This window comes from Stegostoma tigrinum, chromosome 4 (assembly GCF_030684315.1).
Source record: "Stegostoma tigrinum isolate sSteTig4 chromosome 4, sSteTig4.hap1, whole genome shotgun sequence".
NCBI lineage: Eukaryota > Metazoa > Chordata > Chondrichthyes > Orectolobiformes > Stegostomatidae > Stegostoma > Stegostoma tigrinum.
This window is the reverse complement of record NC_081357.1, coordinates 117,089-143,837: the sequence shown is the minus strand read 5'-3', so window position 1 is coordinate 143,837 and position 26,749 is coordinate 117,089. Positions and strand designations below refer to the sequence as shown.

The 26,749-nt window shown below is 44.7% G+C and overlaps 1 protein-coding gene across 4 annotated transcripts in view; it reads right to left on the bottom strand.

Annotated features, from left to right (window-relative positions):
* Positions 1-26,749, bottom strand: part of btbd9 (BTB (POZ) domain containing 9) — a 153,770-nt gene that overhangs the window by 54,553 nt on the left and 72,468 nt on the right. For all 4 annotated transcript variants that reach the window (XM_059645062.1, XM_059645061.1, XM_059645063.1 and 1 more), the window contains one exon: positions 2,475-2,584. In XM_059645062.1, the coding sequence (XP_059501045.1) occupies positions 2,475-2,584 (110 nt within the window). The remainder of the gene's footprint in view (positions 1-2,474; positions 2,585-26,749) is intronic.

Here is a 26,749-nt window from a genome sequence, read left to right as displayed (position 1 = left end):
CCCAGACAGTTGTGAGCGCATGGAATAGTTTACCAGTGGTAGTCATGGAAGCGGAGTCATTAGTGACATTTAAGTGACTGCTGGACATGCAGATGGGCAGCAGTGAATTGAGGGGAATGTAGGTTATTTAGGTTATTTTATTTTTGGATTAGTATTATTCCACGGCACAACATCGTGGGCCGAAGGGCCTGTACTGTGCTGTACTTTTCTATGTTCTATGTGGCCTGACCAGAGCCTTATAAAGGCTCAGTAGTACATCCCTGCTTTTATATTCAAGTCCTCTTAAAATAAATGCCAACATTGCTTTTGCCTTCCTGACGACAGACTCAACCTGCAAGTTTATCTTGAGAGAATTCTGGACTAGACTCACAAGTCCCTTTGCACTTCAGACTTCTGAATTTTCTCCACATTAAGAAATAGTCCATGCTTATATTCTTCTTACAAAAGTGCATGACCTCACACTTTCCCACATTGTACTCCACCTGCCACTTCTTTGCCCACTCTCCCAACCTGTCCAAATCCTTCTGCAGTCTCCCCACCTCCTGAATACTACCTGACCCTCCAACTATCATTGTATCATCTGTAAACTTAGCCAGAATGCCCACAGTTCCTTCATCTCGATCATTAATGTACAAAGTGAAGAGTTATCGTTCCAGCACCAACCCTCGCGGATGCCACTCGGCTGCCTATCCAAGAAGGGCCCCTTTATTCCTCCTGTCTGCTTTATGCCAGACAGCCAATCTTCTACCCATGCTAGCACCTTGCCTCTGGGCCCTTACCTTACTCAGCAGCCCCCTGTGTGCACCTTACAAAAGGCCTTCTTGAAGTCCAGGTAGATAACATCCATTGGCTCTCCTTGGTCTACCCTGCTCGTTACTTTCTCAAAGAATTCTAGCAGATTTGTCAGACATGACCTCCCCTTGATGAAACCATGCTGACTTTTCCCCATTCTATTATACACTTCCAAATATTCACAAATATCAAATATCGACAAATATCGACAATGAGTTCATGGTCATCATTAGACGCTCAATTCCAGATTTTATTTTTTAATCAAATTCAAATTTCTAACAGCAGAGAAGGTTAAAGTGGGAATCTCATTGAAATGGACGAGGCTTTGAGGGTCATAGACAGGGGAGATAAGGAAAACCTCTTTCCATTATTGGAAGGGTCAATAACAAGGGTTCACATCTTTAGGCAGAAACAGAAATTGCTGGAAAGACTGAGCAGGTCTGGCAGCATCTGTGGGAAGAATGCATAGGTAACATTTCGGGTCTACTGACTCGACCTCAGAATTCATAGTAGCTAGGAAAATGTAGATTATATGCTGAAAACAGGAGTCTGGCTGGGGAGACTGAGTGTCTGTGGAAAGAGTAAGCAACAGGTGGAGACGGAGCCTGGAGGGAGAGAAGAAATTTCAGGCAGATGAAGAGAATGATAGTGGTAAACCAGGAAGACAGGTGACCTCCTCATGGGGACCATAAGTAGGTGAAAATTAGTTGACAGTGCTGAAAACAACCCACATGATAATACGGTCTGGATGTGTGGGTGGATAAAGAACATGGAAGGTGTTCAGACCCGAAAATTATTGAACTTGATATTGAGCCCTGAATGACACAGAGACCCCAAGTGGAAAATGGGAAGCTGCCTTTCCAACTAGCGTTGAGTTTCTCCAGCAGTTTCTGTTTTTGTTTCAGACTTCCAGCATCCACTGTTTTTTGTTTTATTTTTATGTCCCAGTTTTAGGATATGGAGCAGAGGGTTTAAGGAACATTTTAGGAGAAAGCTTTTCACCCAGCAGGTAGTAGATATCTGGAATCCCCTGCCTAAAAGGGTGGTAGAGGCAGGAACCCTGATGAAATCTAAGAAGCATTGAATGAACACTTGAAACAACATAACATACAAAGATAGCGGCCAAGAGCTGGAAAATGAAATCTAAATAAACAGGTAATGTCTGTGTGGACTTGATGGGATCTCTTTATTCTGATTAAAACACAAATTCCAGGACTTTTGCCAATAAATGAAAGGTTATTATTTTCCCCTTGAGTGTGGTCCCATTGTTTGCCAGTTAGAGGAGATTACAGAGGTAGGAAATGACAAGGCCCTGAAGGGACCTGAACAAGAAGGTGAGAACGTTAACTTTGAGATCAGTGCTGTTCAGTCAGCCTCAAGTGACGACTAAATGTGGCTTGCAATGAGTTTTCATAGGGGCTGCTGAATTTTGGATGGGTTGCATTTCTGGAGGATAGCTAGGGGAATATTAGAATAGTTAAGTCGAGCTGACAGTGTTATGGGTAAGGGCTTCCATGGTGGCTGAACTGAGGTAGGAAGGCAACCTAGAGAGGTGGCAATAAATGGTCTTAGTAATTGGGTAGATATGGCATGAAAAGCTTAACTCGAGTCTGACCAGTGTGATCCAGACTGAAAAAGACAACATTAATACATGGTAATAATGGGAGAAAATGATATCTTACCCAGTAACCCAGCATCCAATGAGAACGGCTTGTTGGTAAACATGCATTCGAATGAGACTAAGTGGAAAACCTTGTTCACTGTGTTGTGTGTTCCAACAACGCGGATATACCTGCAAAAATATATATTCAGTATTAGGAAAACTACATCATTCTGTCAGAGGGTGGTGCATTTAGACCCACCAGGAAAAACTGAGGAGCGTTGATATTCCTTCCAGGGTTTGAGAAAGATTGTTTGAGCTTTATAATACAAAAGAACAATGAAAATTACAGCACGCAAACAGGCCCTTCGATCCTCCAAGCCTGTGCCAATCCAGATCCTCGATCTAAACCTGTCGCCTATTTTCCAAGGATCTGTATCCCCCTGCTCCCTGCTCACTTCTACCACTTCCGCTGGCAACACGTTCCAGGCACCACCACCCTCTGTGTAAAGAAGTTTCCACACATATCTCCCATAAACTTTTCCCCTCTCACCTTGAAATCATGACCCCGAGTAATTGAGCCCCCCACTCTGGGAAAAAGATTCTATCTGTCCACCTTGTCTATACCTCTCATGATTTTGTAGACCTTAACCAGGTCCACCCTCAACCTACATCTTTCTGATGTAAATAATCCTAATCTACTTAACCTCTCTTCACAGCTAGCGCCTTCCATACCAGGCAACATCCTGGTGAACCTCCTCTGCACCCTCTCCAAAGCATCCACATCCTTTTGGTAATGTGGTGACCAGAACTGCACACAGTACTCCAAATGTGGCCAAACCAAAGTCTTATACAACTGTAACATGACCTGCCAACTCTTGTACTCAATACCCCGTCCGATGAATAAAAGCATGCTGTATGCCCTACAATAATTGAAATGTCACTGGAGGCAGAAGACAGTTCATTGATACTGTCTTGTAAATGAACTCTTCTTCTGTAGCTTCTCACAGGAGGTAGGTTATCTCAGAGTACATGGGGCCATAACCAGATGCACCAATGGGCAGAAGAGTTTAATGGGAGATGGAGTTTAATTTTTTTTCTTTACTCATTCATGGGACGAGGGTGTTGCTGACTCGGCCAGCATTTATTGCCAGAGGGCAGTTAAGAGTCAACCACATTGCTGTGGATCTGATCACATGTAGACCAGACCAGGTATGGCAGTTTCCTTCCGTAATGGACAGTAGTGAACCAGATTGTTTTTTCCAACAATCGACAATGGATTCATGGACATCATTGGATTGTTAATGCCAGAAATTTACTGAATTCAAATTCAACCATCTGCCATGGTGGGATTCAAAGTCGGGTCCCTAGAACATTATCTGGGTCTCTGGATTAACAGTCTAGCGATAATACCACTAGGCCATTGCCTCCCCTCATTTAGATAAATGTGAGGTGTTGCATTTTGAGAAGACAAACCAGGGCAAGATGGGATGGTGCATGGGAGCCATGGTGACTTGGCTGCGTGGGTTCAGAATTGGTTTGCTCCTAGAAGGCAGAAGGTAGTGGTGGAAAGTGTTTTTCAGACTGGAGGTCCATAGTGGTGTTTCACAGGAATCCTTACTGGGACCTCTGCTGTTTGTGGTATATATGAATGACTTGGATGAAAATGTAGATGGATAGGTTAGTAAGTTTGCAGTTTACAAAGATTGGTGAAGTTGTGGATAGTGTAGAAGGTTGTCAGAGGATACAACAGGATATGGATCAGTTACAGATGTGGGCAGGGAAATAGCAGATGGAGTTTAATCTGGGTAAGTGTGAGGTGCTGCGCTTTGGGAGATTAAATGTTCAGGTAAAGTATACAGTAAATGGTAGGGCCCTGAACAGCATCGATGTACAGAGGGATCTTGGGGTTCAAGTCTATAGCTCCCTGAAAATGGCCACACAGGTAGATCGGGTGGTAAAGGAGGAGTGCGGCATGCTTGTCTTTATTGGTCAGGGAATTGAGTACAAGGGTCAGGATGTCATGTTGCAGCTTTATCACACTTGGTTAGGCCACACTTTGAGTATTGCATTCAGTTCTGGTCACCAGATCACAGGGAGGATGTGGAGGCTTTGGAAAGGGAACAGAAGATGTTTACCAGGAGGGTGTGGTCCTTCCATGTGGTCCAACTCCCTCTATTTCTGAAGGGGGTTAGGTTAAGGAAGTGGGAAAAGAATAGTTCTTGTTAAGTTGTTTTGTGTTTGCCTGATTCCAGCAGACAGAACGGGGTGTGTTTGAATGAAATGGTTATAGCGTATGGAAGTGATGGGACTGGGGGAGCTGTGCATTTTCCCCAAGTGGACTGTCCCCTGGGGTGGGGAAAGTCAGAGGGACAGTAAGCTCAACTGAAGCACAGGGGCCTGAGCCTGAGCCAGCACCACCATTCATTGTGATCATGGCTGATCATCCACAATTAGTATCCTGTTCCTGCCTTATCCCCATAACCCTTGATTCCACTATTTAAGAGCTCTATCCATCACTTTATTGAAAGTATCCAGAGAGTTGGCCTCCGCTGCCTTCTGGGGCAGAGCATTCCATATTATCCACCACTCTCTGGGTGAAGAAGTTTCTCCTCAATTCTGTTTTAATTGGCCTACCCCTTATTTTTAAACTGTGTCCTCTGGTCCTGGACTCACCCATCAGCGGAAACATGCTTCCTGCCTCCAGAGTGTCCAATCCCTTAATAATCTTATACGTCTCAATCAGATCCCCTCTCATCCTTCTAAACTCAAGTGTATACAAGCCCAGTCGTTCCAATCTTTCAACATATGATAGTCCCGCCATTCCGGGAATTGACCTCGTGAACCTACGTTGCACTCCCTCGATAGCAAGAACGCCCTTCCTCAAATCTGGAGACCAAAACTGCACACAATAGTCCAGGTGTGGTCTTGCCAGGGCCCTGTACAGCTGCAGAAGGACCTCTTTGCTCCTACACTCAATTCCTCTTGTTATGAAGGCCAGCATGCTATTAGCTTTCTTCACTGCCTGCTGTACCTGCATGCTTGCTTTCATTGACTGATGTACAAGAACATCTAGATCTCATTGTACTTCCCCTTTACTTAACTTGACTCCATTTAGATAGTAATCTGCCTTCCTGTTCTTGCCACCAAAGTGGATAACCACACATTTATCCACATTAAACTGCATCTGCCATGCATCCGTCCACTCACCTAGCCTGCCCAAGTCACCCTGTATTCTAATAACATCCTCCTCACATTTCACACTGCCACCCAGCTTTGTGTCATCAGCAAATTTGTTAATATTACTTTTAATACCTTTGTCTATTTCATTAATGTATATTGTAAACAGTTGTGGTCCCAGCACCGAACTTTGTGGTACCCCACTGGTCACCGCCTGCCATTCCGAAAGGGACCCGTTTATCGCTACTCTTTTTTCCTGTCAGCCAGCCAATTTTCAATCCAAGTCAGTATTTTGCCCCCAATACCATGTGCCCTAATTTTGCTCACTAATCTCCTATGTGGGACTTCAGCAAAGGCTTTCTGAAAGTCCAGGTACACTACATCCACTGGTTCTCCCTTGTCCATCTTCACAGATACATCCTCAAAAAATTCCAGAAGATTAGTCAAGCATGACTTCCCTTTTGTAAATCCATGCTGACTCTGACCTATCCTGTTACTGCTATCCAAATGAGTTGTAATTTCATCTTTTATAATTGACTCCAGCATCTTTCCCACCACTGACGTCAGGCTAACCAGTCTATAATTTCCTGTTTTCTCTCTCCCTCCTTTCTTGAAAAGTGGGACAACATTAGCCACCCTCCAATCCGCAGGAACTGATCCTGAATCTATAGAACCTTGGAAAATAATTACCAACATGTCCACAATTTCTAGAGCCACCTCCTTAAGTACCCTGGGATGCAGACCATCAGGTCCCGGGGACGTATCAGCCTTCAGACCCAACAGTCTATCCAACACCATTTCTTGCCTGATATAAATTCCCTTCAGATCATCCATTACTCTCGGTCCTTCAGCTACTATCACATCTGGGAGATTGCTTGTGTCTTCACTCATGAAGATAGATCCAAAGTACCTATTCAAGTCTTCTGCCATTTCCTTGTTCCCCACAATAAATTCACCCATTTCTGACCTCAAGGGCCCAACTTTAGTCGTAACCTTTTTTTTCCCCCTTTTCACATACCTAAAAAAGCTTTTACTGTCCTCCTTAATATTTTTGGCCAGTTTTCCTTCGTACCTCATTTTATTCACTGCGTATTGCCTTTTTAGTTATCTTCTGTTGCTCTTTAAAAGCTTCCCAGTCCTCCGGCTTCCCGCTCATCTTTGCTATGTTATACTTCTCTTTTATCTTTATACAGTCCTTAACTTCCCTCATCAGCCACGGCCGCCCCTGCCTCCCCTTAGGATCTTTCTTCCTCTTTGGAACGAACTGATCCTGCACCTTCTGCATTATATGCAGAAACACCTGCCATTGTTGTTCCACTGCCATCCCTGTGAGGGTATTGAACCATTGAACTTTGGCCAGCTCCTCCCTCATAGCTCCATAGTTCCCTTTATTCAACTGCAATACTGACACTTCCGATTCTCCCTTCTCCGTCTCTGTCCCCTAGTATGCAACATTTCCACTCTGGGTAAAAGACACTGACTCTCCACCCTTTCCATGCCCCTCATAATTTTATATATTTCTATCAGGTCACCTCTCAGCTTCTGATGCTCTGGCAAAAACATTCCACCTTTGTCCATCTTCTTGGTCGGCACAACATTGTGGGCTGAAGGGCCTGTTCTGTGCTGTACTGTTCTATGTTCTATGTTCTCCTTATCGCTAATGCATTCCAGTTCAGGCAACATCTTGGTAAATCGGTTTTGCACTCTCCCAATGGCCTCCACATCCTCCCGACAGTGCAGTGACCAGGACTGCAAACACAGGAATGGGCACTTTGGCCCACAATGTTGTGCTGAACATGACGCCAAATTAAGCTAATCCCTTTCTGCCTGTCCTTGGTCCAATCCTTCCATATTCATACGCTTATCTAGAAATCTCTTAAATGCCCCTATCGTATCTGCCTTTACCACCACCTCAGTAGCGCATTCCACACTCCTACCACTCTTTGGCTAAAAAAAAATGCCCTTCACATCTCCTTTGAACTACCCCCTCTCACAGTAAATACATGCCCCCTCCCTGCTGACTGTCAAGCCCCCCATCTATGCATCTCATAATCATATAGACTTCTATTCAAGTTTCCCCTCACCCTCTGCCGCTCCAGAGAAAACAACCCGACCTTTTCTAGCCTCTCCTTGTAGTTCATACCCTCTAATCCAGGCAGCATCCTGTAGCATTTCCAACATCTTCACATATTTCTATCATATGGCAAACAGAACTGAATGCAATACTCAAAGTGTGGCTTAACCAAAGTCTTATGAAGCTGGAACGTAACATCCTGATTCTTATACTCAATTTCCCGACCAATAAAGGCAAGCATGCCATGCGCCTTCTTTGACACTATCTACATGTGTGGCCACTTTCAGGGAGCTATGGCCTTGAGCCCTAAGATCCCTCTGTACATCAATGCTAGATCCTACCATTAACGGTATTTTTCCTTAATATTTAATCTCCCAAAGTGCAGCAGCTCACACCTCCACGGATTAAACTCCATCTGCTACTTCTTTGCCCACATCTGTAACTGATCTATATCCCACTGTATCCTGTGACAACCTTCTACACTGTCCACAGCTTCACCGATCTTTGTAAACTGCAAACTTACTGACCCACCCACCTACATTTTCATCCAAGTCATTTAAAAATCACAGACAGCAGAGGTCGCAGTACTGATCCCTGTGGAAGACCACTAGTCACAGCCCGCCAGTCTGAAAAACACCTTCTACCACTACCCTTTATCTTCTGTGGGCAACCAATTCTGAATCCACATGGCTGAGTCAGTTGGATCCCAGATAACAAAGTCTGTAGCTGGGTGAACACAGCAGGCCAAGCAGCAGCTCAGATCACATGATTTTTAAACTTTTGGATAAGCCTACCATGAGGGACCTTGTCGAAAACCTTATTAAAATCCATGTTTTTTCCTTAATTCATTAATAGATGAGGGTATTGCTGATCAGGCAGCATTTATTGCCCTTCTGTAATTACCCAGGGGGCAGTTCAGAGTCAACCATATTACTGTGGGTCTGGAGTCACATGTAGGCCAGACCAGGTAAGGATGGCAGTTTCCTTTCCTAAAGGACATGAATGAACAATAGCCAGCGCTCTTCCCTCATTGAATATTTTGAGGAAGTAATAAAGGTGATCAATCATGTTAGTAAGACATGACCTGCCCTGCACAAAGCCACTCTGACTATCCCTAATTAGGCCATGCTTTTCCAAACGTGCGTAAATCCTATACAAAGAATTCTCTCCAATAGCTTCCCAACATCGATATACGACTCTCTGGTCTAAAGTTTCCTGGATGATCCCTATTTCCCTTCTCGAACAGAGGAACAACATGTGCTACTTGCCAGTCCTCCAGGGCCTCACCGGTGGCCAGTGAGTTTACAGAAATCTTGGGTCAAGGCCACAGCAACCTCTTCTCCTGCTTCTCTGATAACCTGGGGATTTACCCACCTTAATGCTCTTCGAGAGACCCGGCACCACTTCTTCCTTAATCTTAAAATGCCCTAGCAAATCAGCATGCTCCACACAAATCTCACTATCCTTCATATCTCTCTCCTGGGTGAAAACCAGCACAAAGTACTCATTTAGGATCTCGCCTACATTCTCTGCCTCCAAGCACAAGTTCCCTCCTTTATCCTTGAGTGGTCCTCTTGTTTTTAATGTATGTATAGAATGCCTTGTGATTCTCTACAAGCCAACTTGCCAAGGTCATTTCCCGGCCTGTTCTTGCTTCCCTATTTTTGGCTTGAGTTCTTTCCTGCTTTCCTTATATTCCTCATAGGCCCTACCCGATTTTAACTTTCTAAGCCTTACGTATGTTTCATTTTACCTTTTGACAAATTCACAACCTCCTCATTATCTAAGGATCACTAACCATTCCATTCTTGTCCTTCCTCCTTACCGGAATACGTTGGTCCTGAACTCTGATCAGCGGGTCTTTAAACAATCCTCACATATCAAATGTGGACTTGACAGCAAATGTCACTTGCATGCAATGCTCCAAACATGACCTGACTAAAGTTTTATACAGCTGCAACTTAACTTGCCAACTTTTATACTCAAGGCCCCACCAATGAAGGCAAACATGCGATGTTTTTGTTGTTTGCTTTTATCCTGGGTAGCAGTCAGTCAGATGGAAATGGGTTTTTTCCTAGTTTCATTACATTTTCACATTTACATGACTGGGAAGAGTGGAGCTTGACTTGCATAGCATTACGGCAATGAGTTGTGACAGTGTCTGTTAACTTTCAACAAAGTGCAGAGAATCCAGCACAGCAATAAGTTAGATCAGATATTTCACTCACCCGCCCCACCACCTGCCAAACTATCTCAGCAGGGCCCAGTCAACCACTGAACTGTTGTTGTGACTGTCAAAGCTACGGCCTCTGTTTCACACAGAAATGTCTGGGATACAAGAAATGCATTTCAATGGAGAGTTAGTGAATTAAAGGGAGGGGTTTCAATAGAGAATTAGTGAATTAGAGAGAGAAATTTCAATGGAGAGTTAGTGATTTAGAGGAACGTGTTTCATGGTGAGTTACGTGACTGGAGAGGGAGGGAGCTTAATGGAAGTGTTTGGAAATGGGAGAGAGTGGCTTTATTGAGGGCACGAAGGACAGAATTACAATAGATGGTTTTGCGAATGTAGTGTGGGGTGCAATGTTTGGGCAGTTCAGCTGTTTCTGGGCATGTATTTGGGAATTGGCAGTTGGTTGCAGCGAAGGGATGTGTCCAGATTGGGAGGTCTGGCAGTGAACAGTGTACGATGAAAGCTTCAATTTTCTGTTGCACTCCGACATAAGTTTCCTGCTATGTACAAGGTGCTGGATGATACTGACACGATAGAAGGAGTTCAGTTTCATTCATTAACGAAAGTGGTCATCCTACATTTGGAAGTTCAGTGGCTCCACAATAAACTCATTGCTCACCTTTCATCAACATGCTTGTAATGCCAACATGAGGCCAGTTCTAATTCCTACTAAGACCGAAGGAAGAGAATTTGTTCCACACACTTGGTTGCATTTGATTGCAATAGCACAGGGCAGCTGTGTGATCTAATAGCTTCACATCGATCGCCTCAAACCAATACATTCCTTCATTAAAGAGAAAATGAGGCAGGGAGCCACAGGCCACTCTACATCTCCCACAGATTGACATTCCCTCTTATTAACTCGTAATTGTCAGGCCGATCACCTCCAGCATTAACCATCCATCTCTTCTCACTCAAGATTACACCAGTGTAAAAATACATACCCTGGGGATCAATAGGCCAAGAATTACGTGAATTAAATCAGTCACTCACTCTGCAACGTGGATACACTACCCAAAATAAGTTACAAAACACAACACAGAGAGATAAGAGCTTTGAAAAAAGACCATTGCAAATCCATCACAACATTAAACGAGCAGGACTCTGTTATTGCGACAGAAGGATACCAACATTGTATTTTATAATTAAACAAACACCATGTCACGGATAGAATTCAGACAGGGAAAACCAGTCAGGCCATATGCATTATGTTAGAAATGACTATTTTGGGCAAAAATTAAGAGATTAAAAAAAATTAGATCAATAAATTGATACATTTACACAAATATAGATTAATTAAGGAAAGCCAGAAAATACACTTAACTAATTTGTTTGAGATTTCTGTTGAAGCAACACAAGGTTGATAATGGCTAATAAAAACTGAAAGATCTGTAAAATCTCAGCAGGTTTGGTTGTATCTATGGCGAGAGAAGCAGAGTTGATTTTTCAAAGAACAAAGAACACAGAACAAAGAAAATTACAGCACAGGAACAGGCCCTTTGGCCCTCCAAGCCTGTGCCAATCGAGATCCCCTGTCTAAGCTGTCATCTATTTCCTAAGGGTCTGTATCCCTTTGCTCCCCGCCCATCCACGTACCTGTCCAGATATATCTTAGAAGACACTAACGTGTCGGCGTCTACCATCTCCGCTGGCAACGCGTTCCAGGCACCCACCACCCTCTGTGTAAAGAACTTTCCACGCATATCTCCCTTAAACCTTCCTCCTCTCACTTTGAACTCATGAGCCCTAGTAATTGAGTCCCCCACATTGGGAAAAAGCTTCTTGCTATCCACCCTATCTGTACCCCTCATGATTGTGTAGACCCCAATCAGGTCCCCCCTCAATCTCCGTCTTTCTAATGAAAATGATCCTAATCTCAACCTTTCTTCATAGCTAGCGCGCTCCATACCAGGGCACATCTTGGTGAACCTTCTCTGTTCCCTCCCCAAAGCATCCACATCCTTTTGGTAATGTGGCGACCAGAACTGTACACAGTACTCCAAATGTGGCCGAACCAAAGTCCGATACAACTGTAAAATGACCTGCCAACTCTTGTACTCAATACCCCGTCCGATGAAGGAAAGCATGCCATATGCCTTCTTGACCACTCTATTGACCTGCGTTGCCACCTTCAGGGAACAATGGACCTGAACACTCAGATCTCTCTGTTCATCAATTTTCCCCAGGACTTTTCAAGTCTGACTTGACTTCTTCGAAACTGAAGGATAATGCAGTTTATGTGGTATATGTGAACTTCAAAAAGGCTTTTTATAAAAGTGCCACATAACAGGCTAATGAGCCAAGTCAGAATGTGTGCTATAAAAGGGTCCTCAGCCACGTGAATGTGGAATTGACTCAGCGACAAGAACAGAGAGTAACAGCGATGTTTTTGTCAAACTGAAGGTATGTTTGCAGTGGAATTCCCCAGGGTGAGTTGGGGCCACAGTTTTTATGATATCTACTGTATACAGATACACAACCAGTTCAAACTTCAAGTCATTGAGATTGCCGAGTAGAGCAGTAATCCAGCAAACTAGAGAAAGCAAGGTATCACAGAAGAACATTAGCGATTGCAGGAAGCTGGATGTGAGTTTGCTCGCTGAGCTGGAAGGTTAGCTTTCAGACGTCTCATCACCATTCTAGGTAACATCATCAGTGAGCCTCCGTCAGATGCTCACTGATGATGTTACCTAGAATGGTGACGAAATGTCTGAAAACTAACCTTCCAGCTCAGCGAGCAAACTCACATCCAGAACCTCAACCTGAGCTACAAATCTTCTCAAAACTTGATTGCAGGAAGCTTAAGTGAATGCTTAGGACTAAAAGTGCAAACATGCACCCAGAGTTCAAAAAAGAACCTGCAAAATATGTCAAGAAAATTGCCAGAGTGGATTCTCAATTTCTTAATGATTGATGAGAATCTTCATCCTGAAAGAAACTTAAAAAAAAATTAGATCCTGCAGATTTCAAAGCTTTCCCTGAATTGCGAACCAGGTTTATGAACAGAAACATTTTTTATGCTGTAAAAAAACCAAGATTTCATAACTTCTCCCAAAAGAATTTTTTTCATAACAGACGTCTCACTTTTTAGCAGTTATAAATTGACGTCAACTGGGAACATGACAAGGCTTCCACAAATTTGACATGTTAACCAAACAAACAGTGAGTAAAGTTTGAGAGAAAACAGTATTAGTGAAGACAGCTGACCATGCAAAGAGAAGTTATTTTGTGACGTTTTGTAAGGCTGATGGGACAAAGCTTAAGCCAACGGAGACATTCCGAAGATGAACTTTCCCAAAACAGCAATTCTCGAAAGGAGTGGTCATCCATATTCACAATAAAAGGAGATGGCTAAGGTAATTTAAAATATGACTGAGGAAAGTTTTGATTTTTCAACTAGGATGGTTAAGTGAGGAAAAGTATTATAAGACCATAAGACACAGAAGCAGAAGTTAGGCCGTGAGGCCATTTGGCCCATTCAGTCTGCTCTGCCATTCAATCATAGCTGAGAAGTTTCTCAACCCCATTCTTGCCGTAACCCTTGATCCCCTTGATAAACAAGAACCTATCTATCTCCGTCTTAAATGTACTCAATGACCTGACCTCCCCAGCCTTCTGTGGCAGTAAATTCCATAGATTCACCACTCTCTGGCTGAAGAAGATTCTAAGAACTGCTGATGCTGTAAATCAGGAACAAAAAAAAAGTTGCTGGAAAAGCTCAGCAGGTCGGGTAGCATCTGTGGAGGAGAAAACAGAGTTACCGTTTCAGGTCCGGTGACCCTGCCTCAGAACAGTTCTGAGGCAGGGTCACTGGACCCGAAACGTTAACTCTGTTTTCTCCTCCACAGATGTTGCCAGACCTGCTGAGCTTTTCCAGCAACTTTTTGTTTTTGTTCCTGAAGAAGTTTCTCCATATCTCTGTTCTAAAAGGTCTTCCCTTTACTCTAAGGCTGTGCCCTCGGGTCCTAGTCTCTCCTACCAATGGAAGCATCTTCCCAACATCCACTCTATCTGGTCCAGATGATTTGTCCACCTCAGGCTAACTGCTCCCTCTCGGCCCACCTGCCTACCCTTTCGATCGGATGTATATCCTGATTCTTTTGCAGCCACATCTCTGTGATGCCTACTACATCATACCTGCCAGTTTCGATCTGCACCACAAGCTCATTTATCTTATTCTTTACACCGTGTGCAGTATCTGGAACATGACATGCTCACACCTCACTTTTTGCCAATGATGAAGAAATTAGATCACAAAGTGGTGATATTGCAATGATTCCTGTTGTCAAACCAGCTATGTTCAACCAACTCATGTGATTCAGAAGAAACCTTCAATGATTCTGGGCATCACATCAAACATGGGCAAGGAAACCTCCTGCTGATTGCCATGTACTGTCCTCTTTTAGTTGAAGAATTAGTTCTCCTTCATGTTGAACACTTGGAGGTAGTACTGAGGATGCCGAGGGGCAGAACGTACTGTCGGTGAGAGATTTCAATGTTCGCCACCAAAAGTGTCTTGGCAGTGGGACTACTGCTCAAGCTGATTGGGTCCTAAAAGATTGCTAGACTGGATCTACGGCATGTGGTGGAGTGAACCAACAAGAGGGAAAAACATTCTTCACTTCATCCTCACCAATCTTCTGGCTACAGATGCAGCTGTATTGGTAAGATTTATCCAAGGATTCTATGGGAAACGTGGCAAGAGACTGCAGGGCCTTTGGTGATGATCTTTTTATCCTCACTGTTCACATTCTGGCACTATACCCGTGGAGAATGGCAAATGTCATTCCCCTTGTTCAAAAGAGGGAACAGGGATAACCCTGGAAATTACAGGCCAGTTAGTCTTACGTCAGTGGTGGGCAAATTATTGGAAAGGGCTCTGAGAGGTAGGATTTGTGATCACATGGACAGACAAAGTTTGATTCATGACAGCATGGATTTGTGATGGATAGATCATGCCTCATAAACCTGACTGAATTCTTTGAAGAGGTGACCAAACATGTGGATTAAGGTAGAGCCGTGGATGTGGTATACATGGATTTAAGTAAGGCATGTGACAACGTTCCCCATGGTAAGCTCATGCAGAAGGCAAGGAGGCATAGGATAGGGGGAAATGTGGCAGATTGGATTCAGAACTGGCTGATCCTTAGAGGACAAAGGGTGGTAGTGGACAGAAAATATTCAACATGGCGCTCAGTTATGAGTGGTGTACCACAAGGACCAGTTCTGGATCCTCTTCTATTTGTGATTTTTGTAAATGATTTGGATGTAGGAGTGGAAGGGTGGATTAGTAAGTTCGCGGATGATACGAAGGTGGGTCGGGTTGTGGACAGTGAGGAGGGCTGTTCTATGTTACAAAGGGACATTGATAGGACGCAGAGCTGGGCTGAGAAGTGGCAGATGTACTTTGACCCTGAAAAGTGTGAGGTGATTCCTTTTGGGAGTCAAACTTGAAAGCAGAATACAGGGTTAATGGAAAGATTCTTGGCAGTGTGGAGGAGGAGAGGGATCTTGGGGTTCACGTCCACAGTTCCCTAAAGCTACCACCCAGGTGGATAGAGTTGTTAAGAAGGCGTATGGTGTGTTAGCTTTCATTAACAGAGGGATTGAGTTCAAGAACCTTGAAGTTACACTTCAGCGAGACAAATGCCTAGTGTGGCCACATCTGGAGTATTGTGTCCAGTTGTACAAAGCTGTACAAAACTCTGGTGCGGCCGCACTTGGAGTATTGTGTACAGTTCTGGTCACCGCATTATAAGAAGGATGTGGAAGCTTTGGAAAGGGTGCGGAGGAGATTTACTAGGATGTTGCCTGGTATGGAGGGAAGGTCTTACGAGGCTGAGGGACTTGAGGCTGTTTTCATTAGAGAGAAGAAGGTTGAGAGGTGAATTAATTGAAACATATAAAATAATCAGAGGGTTAGATAGGGTGGATAGGAAGAGCCTTTTTCCTAGGATGGTGACAGAGAGCACGAGGGGGCATAGCTTTAAATTGAGGGGTGAAAGATATAGGACAGATGTCAGAGGTAGTTTCTTTATTCAGAGAGCAGTAAGGGAATGGAATGTTTTGCCTGCAACGGCAGGTACATTTAAGTCGACATTGGATAAGCATATGGACGTACATGGAATAGTGTAGGTTAGATGGGCTTCAGATCAGTATGAGAGGTTGGCACAACATCGAGGGCCGAAGGGCCTGTACAGTGCCGTAATGTTCTATGTTCTATGCTCTATGTTCTGGTCACCTCATTACAGGAAAGATGTGGAAGCGTTGGAAAAGGTGCAGAGGAGATTTACCAGGATGTTGCCTGGGATGGAGGGAAGGTCGAGAGTGCTAGGGCTTTTCTCTTTAGAATGATGAAGGACGAGAGGTGACTTGATAGAGGTGTACAAAATGATCAGAGGTATAGATAGAGTAGACAGCCAGAGACCTTTTCTTGCATGGAGGCAGCTATTACGAGGAGACATAGTTTTAAAGTGAGTGGAGATAGATATAGGTGAGATGTCAGAGGTAGGTTCTTTACTCAGAGAGTGGTAGGGACGTGGAATGCATTGCTGGAGAGGGTCGTGGAGCAGGCCTCGTTAGGGGCATTTAAGTGGCTATTAGATAGGCATATGGGTGATAGTACAAGGTGGGTGTTGAGGTTAGACAGTCCTTAGGTTGACAAGTTCGGCACAACATCGTGGGCTGTACTGTGCTGTTTGGTTCTTTGTTCTAATCACTACACAGTCCTTGTGGACCCAAAATCCCGCCTACCAATAGCGTATACCCTCTAATGTTTTATGTGGCACTATCACTGTGCTAAATAGAACAGGCTTCAAACAGATCTAGCAACTCAAGACTGGGCACTGTGGGCCACCAACTGCAATCATTCGGGAGGCAGAGGGGGTTATTGAGAAGAGTTACAGGGAGGTAGTCACTCCTCAGGTACAAGAAAAAGGCAGATGGGTTACGGTCAGGGGACGGAAAGGGAACCGGCAGGCAGTGCAGGAATCCCCTGTGGCCATTCCCCTCAACACTAAGTATACCATTTTGGATACTGTTGGGGGGGACGACTTACCGGGGAAAGCAGTGGGGCACAGGTCTCTGGCACAGAGTCTGTCCCTGCTGCTCAGAAGGGAGAAGGGGAGCAGAGCAGTAGTCATTGGGGACTCCACAGTTAGAGGGACAGACAGGAGGTTCTGCGGGGACGAGAGAGACTCACGGTTGGTGTGTTGCCTCCCAGGTGAAAGGGTGCGTAATGTCTCCGATCGTGTTTTTGGGATCCTTAAGGGGGAGGGGGAGCAGCCCCAAGTCGTGGTCCACATTGGCACCAGCGACATAGGTAGGAAGAGAGATGGTGATTTAAGGCAGAAATTCAGGGAGCTAGGATGGAAGCTGAGAGCTAGGACGAACAGAGTTGTTGTCTCTGGTTTGTTGCCCGTGTCACGTGCTAGTGAGGCGAGGAATAGGGAGAGAAGGGAGTTGAACACGTGGCTACAGGGATGGTGCAGGAGGGAGGGTTTTGGATTCTTGGATAATTGGGGGCTCTTTCTGGGGTAGGTGGGACCTCTACAAGCAGGATGGTTTTCACCTGAACCAGAGGAGTACCGATATCCTGGGGGGGGAAATTTGCTAAGGCTATTCGGGTGGGTATAAACTAATTCAGCAGGGGGATGGGAACCAAAATTGTAGTTCAAGTATAGAAAAGGTTGAGAGTAGGGAGGTCTGAGATAAAGTTTCAGGGACGCAAGATGGCACCGGCAAGCAAGAAGTTGGTTTGAAGTGTGTCTACTTCAATGCCAAGAGCATCCGGAATAAGGTGGGTGAACTTGCAGCATGGGTTAGTACCTGGGACTTCGATGTTGTGGCCATTTCGGAGACATGGATAAAGCAGGGACAGGAATGGTTGTTGCAGGTTCCGGGATTTAAATGTTTCAGTAAGAACAGAGAAGATAGTAAAAGGGGCGGAGGTGTGGCACTGTTGGTCAAGAACAGTATTACAGTTGCAGAAAGGATGTTTGGGGACTCGTCAACTGAGGTAGTATGGGCTAAGGTTAGAAACAGGAAAGGAGAGGTCACCCTGTTAAGAGTTTTCTATAGGCCTCTGAATAGTTCCAGAGATGTTGAGGAAAGGATACCAAAGATGATTCTCGATAGGAGTGAGAGAGACAGGGTAGTTGTCATGGGGGACTTCAACTTTCCAAATATTGACTGGGAACACTATAGTTCGAGGACTATAGATGGGTCAGTTTTTGTCCAGAGTGTGCAGGAGGGCTTCCTGACACAGTATGTAGATAGGCCAACAAGGGGCGAAGCCACATTAGATTTGGTACTGGGTAATGAGCCCGGCCAGGTGTTAGATTTGCAAGGAGGTGAGCACTTTGGTGATAGCGATCACAATTCTGTTATGTTTACTTTAGTGATGAAAAGGGATAGGTGTATACCACTGGGCAAGAGTTATAGCTGGGGGAAAGGCAATTATGATGAGATTAGGCAAGATTTAGGGAGCATAGGATGGGGAAGGAAACTGCAGGGGATGGGCACATTAGAAATGTGGAGCTTATTCAAGGAAAAGCTCCTGTGTGTCCCAGATAAGTATGTGCCTGTCAGGCAGGGAGGAAGCTGTAGAGTGCGGGAGCCGTGGTTTACGAAGGAAGTGGAATCTCTGGTCAAGAGGAAGAAGGCGGCTTATGTTAGGATGAGATGTGAAGGCTCAGTTAGGGCACTTGAGGGCTACGAGGTAGCCTGGAAAGACCTAAAGAGAGAGCTCAGAAGAGCCAGGAGGAGACATGAGAAGTTGTTGGCGGATAGGATCAGGGTAAACCCTAAGGCTTTCTATAGGAATTTAAGGAATAAAAGAATGACAAAAGTAAGATTAGGGCCAATCAAGGATAGTAGTGGTAAGTTGTGTGTGGAGTCAGAGGAGACAGAGGTAGTGCTAAATGAATATTTTTCAACAGTATTCACTCTTGAAAACGACAATGTTGTCAAGGAGAATACTGAGATACAGGCTACTAGCCTAGGTGGGATTGAGGTTCACAAGGAAGAGGTATTAGAAATCCTACAGAGGGTGAAGATAGATAAGTCCCCTGAGCCGGATGGGATTTATCCTCGGATCCTCTGGGAAGCCGGGGAGGAGATTGCTGAGCCTTTGGCATTGATCTTTAACTCGTCATTGTCTACAGGAATAGTGCCAGATGACTGGAGGATAGCAAATGTGGTTCCCCTGTTCAAGAAGGGGAGTAGAGACAACCCTGGTAATTATAGACCAGTGAACTTTACCTCAGTTGTTGGTAAATTGTTGGAAAAGGTTATAAGGGATTGGATTTATAATCATCCAGAAAACAACAAATTGATTAGGGATAGTCAGCACGGTTTTGTGAAGGGAAGGTCGTACCTCACAAACCTTATTGAGTTCTTTGAGAAGGTGAACAAACAGATAGATGAGAGTAAACCAGTTGATGTGGTGTATATGGATTTCAGCAAGGCATTCGATAAGGTTCCCGACAATAGGCTATTGTACAAAATGCGGAGGAATGGGGTTGTGGGAGATATAGCAGTTTGGATCGGAAATTGGCTTGCTGAAAGAAGACAGAGGGTGGTAGTTTATGGGAAATGTTCATCCTGGAGACCAGTTACTAGTGGTGTACCGCAAGGGTCAATGTTGGGTCCACTGCTGTTTGTCATTTTTATAAATGACCTGGATGAGGGCGTAGAAGGATGGGTTAGTAAATTTGCAGTCGACACTAAGGTCGGTGGAGTTGTGGATAGTGCGAAGGATGCTGTAAGTTGCAGAGAGACATAGATAAGCTGCAGAGTTGGGCTGAGAGGTGGCAAATGGAGTTTAATGCAGACAAGTGTGAGGTGATGCACTTTGGTAGGAGTAACCGGAAGGCAAAGTACTGGGCTAATGGTAAGATTCTTGGTAGTGTAGATGAGCAGAGAGATCTCGGTGTCCACGTACACAGATCCTTGAAAGTTGCCACCCAGGTTGACAGGGCTGTTAAGAAGGCATACAGTGTTTTAGCTTTTATTAATAGAGGGCTCGAGTTCCGGAACCAAGAGGTTATGGTGAAGCTGTACAAATCTCTGGTGCGGCCGCACTTGGAGTATTGCGTACAGTATGGACTTCAGTAAGGCATTTGATAAGGTTCCCCATGGTAGGCTCATTCAGAAGGTCAGGAGGAATGGGATACAGGGGAACTTAGCTGTCTGGATACAGAATTGGCTGGCCAACAGAAGACAGTGAGTGGTAGTAGAAGGAAAATATTCTGCCTGGAAGTCAGTGGTGAGTGGAGTTCCACAGGGCTCTGTCCTTGGGCCTCTACTGTTTGTAATTTTTATTAATGACTTGGACGAGGGAATTGAAGGATGGGTCAGCAAGTTTGCAGACGACACAAAGGTCGGAGGTGTCGTTGACAGTGTAGAGGGCTGTTGTAGGCTGCAGCGGGACATTGACAGGATGCAGAGATGGGCTGAGAGGTGGCAGGTGGAGTTCAACCTGGATAAATGCGAGGTGATGCATTTTGGAAGGTCGAATTTGAAAGCTGAGTACAGGATTAAGGATAGGATTCTTGGCAGCGTGGAGGAACAGAGGGGTCTTGGTGTGCAGATACATAGATCCCTTAAAATGGCCACCCAAGTGGACAGGGTTGTTAAGAAAGCATATGGTGTTTTGGCTTTCATTAACAGGGGGATTGAGTTTAAGAGTCGTGACATCTTGTTGCAGCTCTATAAAACTTTGGTTAGACCGCACTTGGAATACTGCGTCCAGTTCTGGGCGCCCTATTATAGGAAAGATGTGGATGCTTTGGAGAGGGTTCAGAGGAGGTTTACCAGGATGCTGCCTGGACTGGAGGGCTTATCTTATGAAGAGAGGTTGACTGAGCTCGGTCTCTTTTCATTGGAGAAAAGGAGGTGGAGAGGGGACCTAATTGAGGTATACAAGATAATGAGAGGCATAGATAGAGTTGATAGCCAGAGACTATTTCCCAGGGCAGAAATGGCTAGCACGAGGGGTCATAGTTTTAAGCTGGTCGGTGGAAAGTATAGAGGGGATGTCAGAGGCAGGTTCTTTACGCAGAGAGTTGTGAGAGCATGGAATGCGTTGCCAGCAGCAGTTGTGGAAGCAAGGTCATTGGGGTCATTTAAGAGACTGCTAGACATGTATATGGTCACAGAAATTTGAGGGTGCATACATGAGGATCAATGGTCAGCACAACATTGTGGGCTGAAGGGCCTGTTCTGTGCTGTACTGTTCTATGTTCTATGTTCTATGTTCTGGTCACCGCATTATAAGAAGGATGTGGAAGCTCTGGAAAGGGTGCAGAGGAGATTTACTCGGATGTTGCCTGGTATGGAGGGAAGGTCTTACGAGGAAAGGCTGAGGGACTTGAGGCTGTTTTCATTAGAGAGAAGAAGGTTGAGAGGTGAATTAATTGAAACATATAAAATAATCAGAGGGTTAGATAGCGTGGATAAGGACAGCCTTTTTCCTCGGATGGTGACGGCGAGCACGAGGGGGCATATTTTGAAATTGAGGGGTGAAAGATATAGGACAGATGTCAGAGGTAGTTTCTTTACTCAGAGAGTAGTAAGGGAATGGAACGCTTTGCCTGCAATGGTGGTAGATTCGCCAACTTTAGGTACATTTAAGTCGTCATTGGATAAGCATATGGACGTACATGGAATAGTGTAGGTTAGATGGGCTTCAGATCAGTATGACAGGATGGCACAACATCGAGGGCCAAAGGGCCTGTACTGTGCTGTAATGTTCTAATGCAACAGAATCAATTCCTAACATACTCTGATATTCAGCATATCCCCTACTCTCAATCAATTTTGGTTCCACGAAGAGTTCAGTAGAGCATCCAGGAACAGCATCAGGTATTTCTAAAAACAATGTCAACCTGGTGAAGTGGATGATCCATCTTGGGCTCTTCCAGAGGTATCCTGCATCACAGATGCCAGTATTCAGCCAATTGGATTCACTCCGTGTGACATCAAGAAGCAGCTGGAAGTACTGGATACTACTAAGGTGGTAAGCACTGACAAGATTCCAGCAAGAGTACTGAAGAATCACACATCAGAACTTGCTGCACCCCAAGCCAAGCTATTCCAGTGCAGCTATAACACTGACATCAACTCAACAATGTGGAAAGTTTGCCCAGGTGTGTCCCGTACAAAAAGCAGGACAAATCCAAACCGTCCCATTACCGACAGTTCAGACAACTTTCAGTCATCTAGAAAGTGAAGTAAGGCGTCATCATCAGTGCTTTCAAGCAGCACTTGCTTAGAAACAACCTGCTCAGTGGCACTCAGCTTTGGCTCCATCAAGGCACTCAGCTCCTGATCTCATTGCAACCAGGCTTCAAACATGGACAAAAGGTCTGAATTCCAGAGGTCAGATGAGAGTGACCGATCTTGGTGTAAAAGGCTGCACTTCACCAAAGGTGGCATCATGAAGAAAATCTTCCACTCGTTGGAGGCATATGTGGCATGAAAGAAGATGGTTGTGATTGCTGGAGGTCAGTCATTTTACCTCCAGGACCTCACTGCAGGAGTTCCTCTAGGGAGCGTCCTAGGCCCAACCATCTCCAGTTGCTTTATCAATTACCTTTCCACTATTATAAGGAAGTGAGGACATTGGTTGGTGACTGCACAATGTTCAGAACCATTTACAATTCCTTGGATACTGAAGTAGTCCATGTCCAAATGCAGCAAGATCTGGGCGAAGTTCAGGCTTGGTATGACAAATGGAAAATAACATTCGTGCCACACAATTACTAGGCAATAACCATGGCAAATAAGAGAGAATCTAACCATTGCCTCTTGACATTCAATGGTATCACCACAACTGAATCCCCTACTGTCAATCTCCTAGGGGTTATCACTGACCAAAAACTCAACTGGACTTACCACATTAACATGGAGATTATAACAGCAGGTCAGAGGCTAGAAATACTACAGTGAGTAACTCACCTCCCGACTCTCCAAAGCCTATCCACCACCTAGGATGGTGACCGTGAGCACGAGGGGGCATAGCTTTAGATTGAGGGGTGAAAGCTATAGGACAGATGTCAGAGGTGGTTTCTTTACTCAGAGAGTAGCAAGGGAATGGAACGCTTTACCTGCAACAGTAGTAGATTCACCAACTTTAGGTACATTTAAGTCATCATTGGATAAGCATATGGATGTACATGGAATAGTATAGATTAGATGGGCTTCAGATCGGTATGACAGGTCGGCACAACATCGCGGGCCGAAGGGCCTGTACTGTGCTGTAATGTTCTATCTACAAGGCATGACTCAAGAGCTTAAGTGGCACCACATCCACAAACATTCACTCCCTCCATCACCAATGCATATTGTCTGCAAGATGCCCAGCAGAAATCCACTAATGTTCCTTAGACAGAACTGCCAAACGCACAACTATTTCTATCAGGAAGGACAACGGTAGCAGATACATAGAATACCACCAACTGCAAGTTCACCACAGAGCCAGTCACCATCCTGCCTTGGAAGTCTATCACTCAGTGATGGCCTATCTGCATTAATCCAGAGACCCAGGTAATGTTCTGGGCACTTGGGTTCGAATCCTGCCATGGCAGATGGTGGAATTTGAATTCAATAATAAACTGGAATTAAGAGTCTAATGATCACCATGAAACCACTGCTAATTGTCAGGAAAAGCTAATCTGGTTCACTCATGTCCTTCAGGGAAGGAAACTGCCATCCTTACCTGGTCTGGCCTACATGTAGCTCCAAACCCACAGCAATGTGGTTGACTCTTAATTGCCTTCTGGGCAATTAGGGATGAGCAATAAATGCTGGTCTAGCCAGTGATGCCCACATTCCATGAATGAATAATAATAATAAAAAAAATCACTGTTTCTTCAGCGTTGATGGGTCAAAAGTTTAGAAATCCCTCCCTAATGGCATTGTGAGTCCACCTACTCCATATGGACTGAAAGGGATCAAAAAGGCAGCTCACCACCAACTTCTCAAGCACAACTAGAGATACACGATAAAATGCTGCACCAGCCAGTGATGCCTTATCCTATGAATGAAGCTTTTAAAAAAAAGATAACGTAGCAGAATAATTGTAGGGAAGATGCATACCGGCTCTCATGTTAGCAACCCTGTATGACTAGGCTGACTTTAACTTTCCTAATATTGATTGGAACCTCCTTCGAGCAGAAAATTTGAATGGAGCTGTTTTTGTAAGGTGTGTTCAGGAGGGTTTCCTAACGCAGTACGTTCACAGGCCGACGAGGGGAGAGGCCATTCTAGACTTGGTGCTCGGAAACGAGCCGGGGCAGGTATCAGATCTTGTGGTGGGAGAGCATTTTGGTGATAGTGACCATAACTGCCTCACATTCTACATAGCTATGGAGAAGGAGAGGATTAGGCAAAATGGGAGGATATTTAATTGGGGAAGAGGAAACTATGATGCGATTAGACATGAGTTAGGAAGCATGGACTGGGAGCAGTTGTTCCATGGTAAGGGAACTATAGACATGTGGAGACTGTTTAAGGAACAGTTGTTGGGAGTGATGAGTAAATATGTCCCTCTGAGACAGGCAAGAAGGGGTAAGATAAAGGAACCTTGGATGACGAGAGCGGTGGAGCTTCTTGCGAAAAGGAAGAAGGTAGCTTACATAAGGTGGAGGAAGCTAGGGTCAAGTTCAGCTAGAGAGGATTACATGCAGGCAAGGAAGGAGCTCAAAAATGGTCTGAGGAGAGCCAGGAGGGGACACGAGAAAGGCTTGGCAGAAGGAATCCGGGAAAACACAAAGGCATTTTACACTTATGTGAGGAATAAGAGAATGGTCAAAGAAAGAGTAGGGCCGATCAGGGATAGCATAGGGAACTTGTGTGTGGAGTCTGAGGAGGTAGGGGAAGCCCTAAATAAGTTTTTTGCTTCTGTCTTTACGAAAGAAACGAACTTTGTAGTGAATGAAACCTTTGAAGAGCAGGTGTGCATGCTGGAATGGATAGAGATAGAGGAAGTTGATGTGCTGAAAATTTTGTCAAACATTAAGATTGACAAGTCGCCAGGCCCGGACCAGATTTGTCCTCGGCTGCTTTGGGAAGCGAGAAATGCAATTGCTTCGCCACTTGCGAAGATCTTTGCATCCTCGCTCTCCACTGGAGTCGTACCTGAGGACTGGAGAGAGGCAAATGTAATTCCTCTCTTCAAGAAAGGAAATAGGGAAATCCCCGGCAATTATAGACCGGTAAGTCTCACGTCTGTCGTCTGCAAGGTGTTAGAAAGGATTCTGAGGGATAAGATTTATGACCATCTGGAAGAGCATGGCTTGATCAAATACAGTCAACACGGCTTTGTGAGGGGTAGGTCATGCCTTACAAACCTTATCGAGTTTTTTGAGGATGTGACTAGAAAAGTTGATGAGGGTCGAGCTGTGGATGTGGTGTATATGGACTTCAGTAAGGCATTTGATAAGGTTCCCCATGGTAGGCTCATTCAGAAGGTCAGGAGGAATGGGATACAGGGGAACTTAGCTGCTTGGATACAGAATTGGCTGGCCAACAGAAGACAGCGAGTGGTAGTAGAAGGAAAATATTCTGCCTGGAAGTCAGTGGTGAGTGGGGTTCCACAGGGCTCTGTCCTTGGGCCTCTACTGTTTGTAATTTTTATTAATGACTTGGATGAGGGGATTGAAGGATGGGTCAGCAAGTTTGCAGATGACACAAAGGTCGGAGGTGTCGTTGACAGTGTAGAGGGCTGTTGTAGGCTGCAGCGGGACATTGACAGGATGCAGAGATGGGCTGAGAGGTGGCAGGTGGAGTTCAACCTGGATAAATGCGAGGTGATGCATTTTGGAAGGTCGAATTTGAAAGCTGAGTACAGGATTAAGGATAGGATTCTTGGCAGCGTGAAGGAACAGAGGGATCTTGGTGTGCAGATACATAGATCCCTTAAAATGGCCACCCAAGTGGACAGGGTTGTTAAGAAAGCATATGGTGTGTTGGCTTTCATTAACAGGGGGATTGAGTTTAAGAGTCGTGAGATCTTGTTGCAGCTCTATAAAACTTTGGTTAGACCGCACTTGGAATACTGCGTCCAGTTCTGGGCGCCCTATTATAGGAAAGATGTGGATGCTTTGGAGAGGGTTCAGAGGTGGTTTACCAGGATGCTGCCTGGACTGGAGGGCTTATCTTATGAAGAGAGGTTGACTGAGCTCGGTCTCTTTTCATTGGAGAAATGGAGGAGGAGAGGGGACCTAATTGAGGTATACAAGATAATGAGAGGCATAGATAGAGTTGATAGCCAGAGACTATTTCCCAGGGCAGAAATGGCTAGCACGAGGGGTCATAGTTTTAAGCTGGTTGGTGGAAAGTATAGAGGGGATGTCAGAGGCAGGTTCTTTACGCAGAGAGTTGTGAGAGCATGGAATGCGTTGCCAGCAGCAGTTGTGGAAGCAAGGTCATTGGGGTCATTTAAGAGACTGCTGGACATGTATATGGTCACAGAAATTTGAGGGTGCATACATGAGGATCAATGGTCGGCACAACATTGTGGGCTGAAGGGCCTGTTCTGTGCTGTACTGTTCTATGTTCTAAAAGAGATCATCACCAAATGATTCAGGAATATGGGAAATACGAAGATAGTTACTTATGGAATAATATGGCTGATGATGATATGAATGCTGATGGAGTTATTTTTGATGATCCATATCATGTCATTCAAAAACAAACTTCGGGACAAGTTTTTTTCATTCTGAAATGAGGAGGAGGGTGATTATTATGGATTTCAAAAGATGTTTGGTGCATGATCTACTGCTAAGCACACATTTTGGTACAGACACAAATCTGGGTTTTTACAAGTCTCTTGTTTTTGTTAAATTTGACTGATTTAGAACACAGA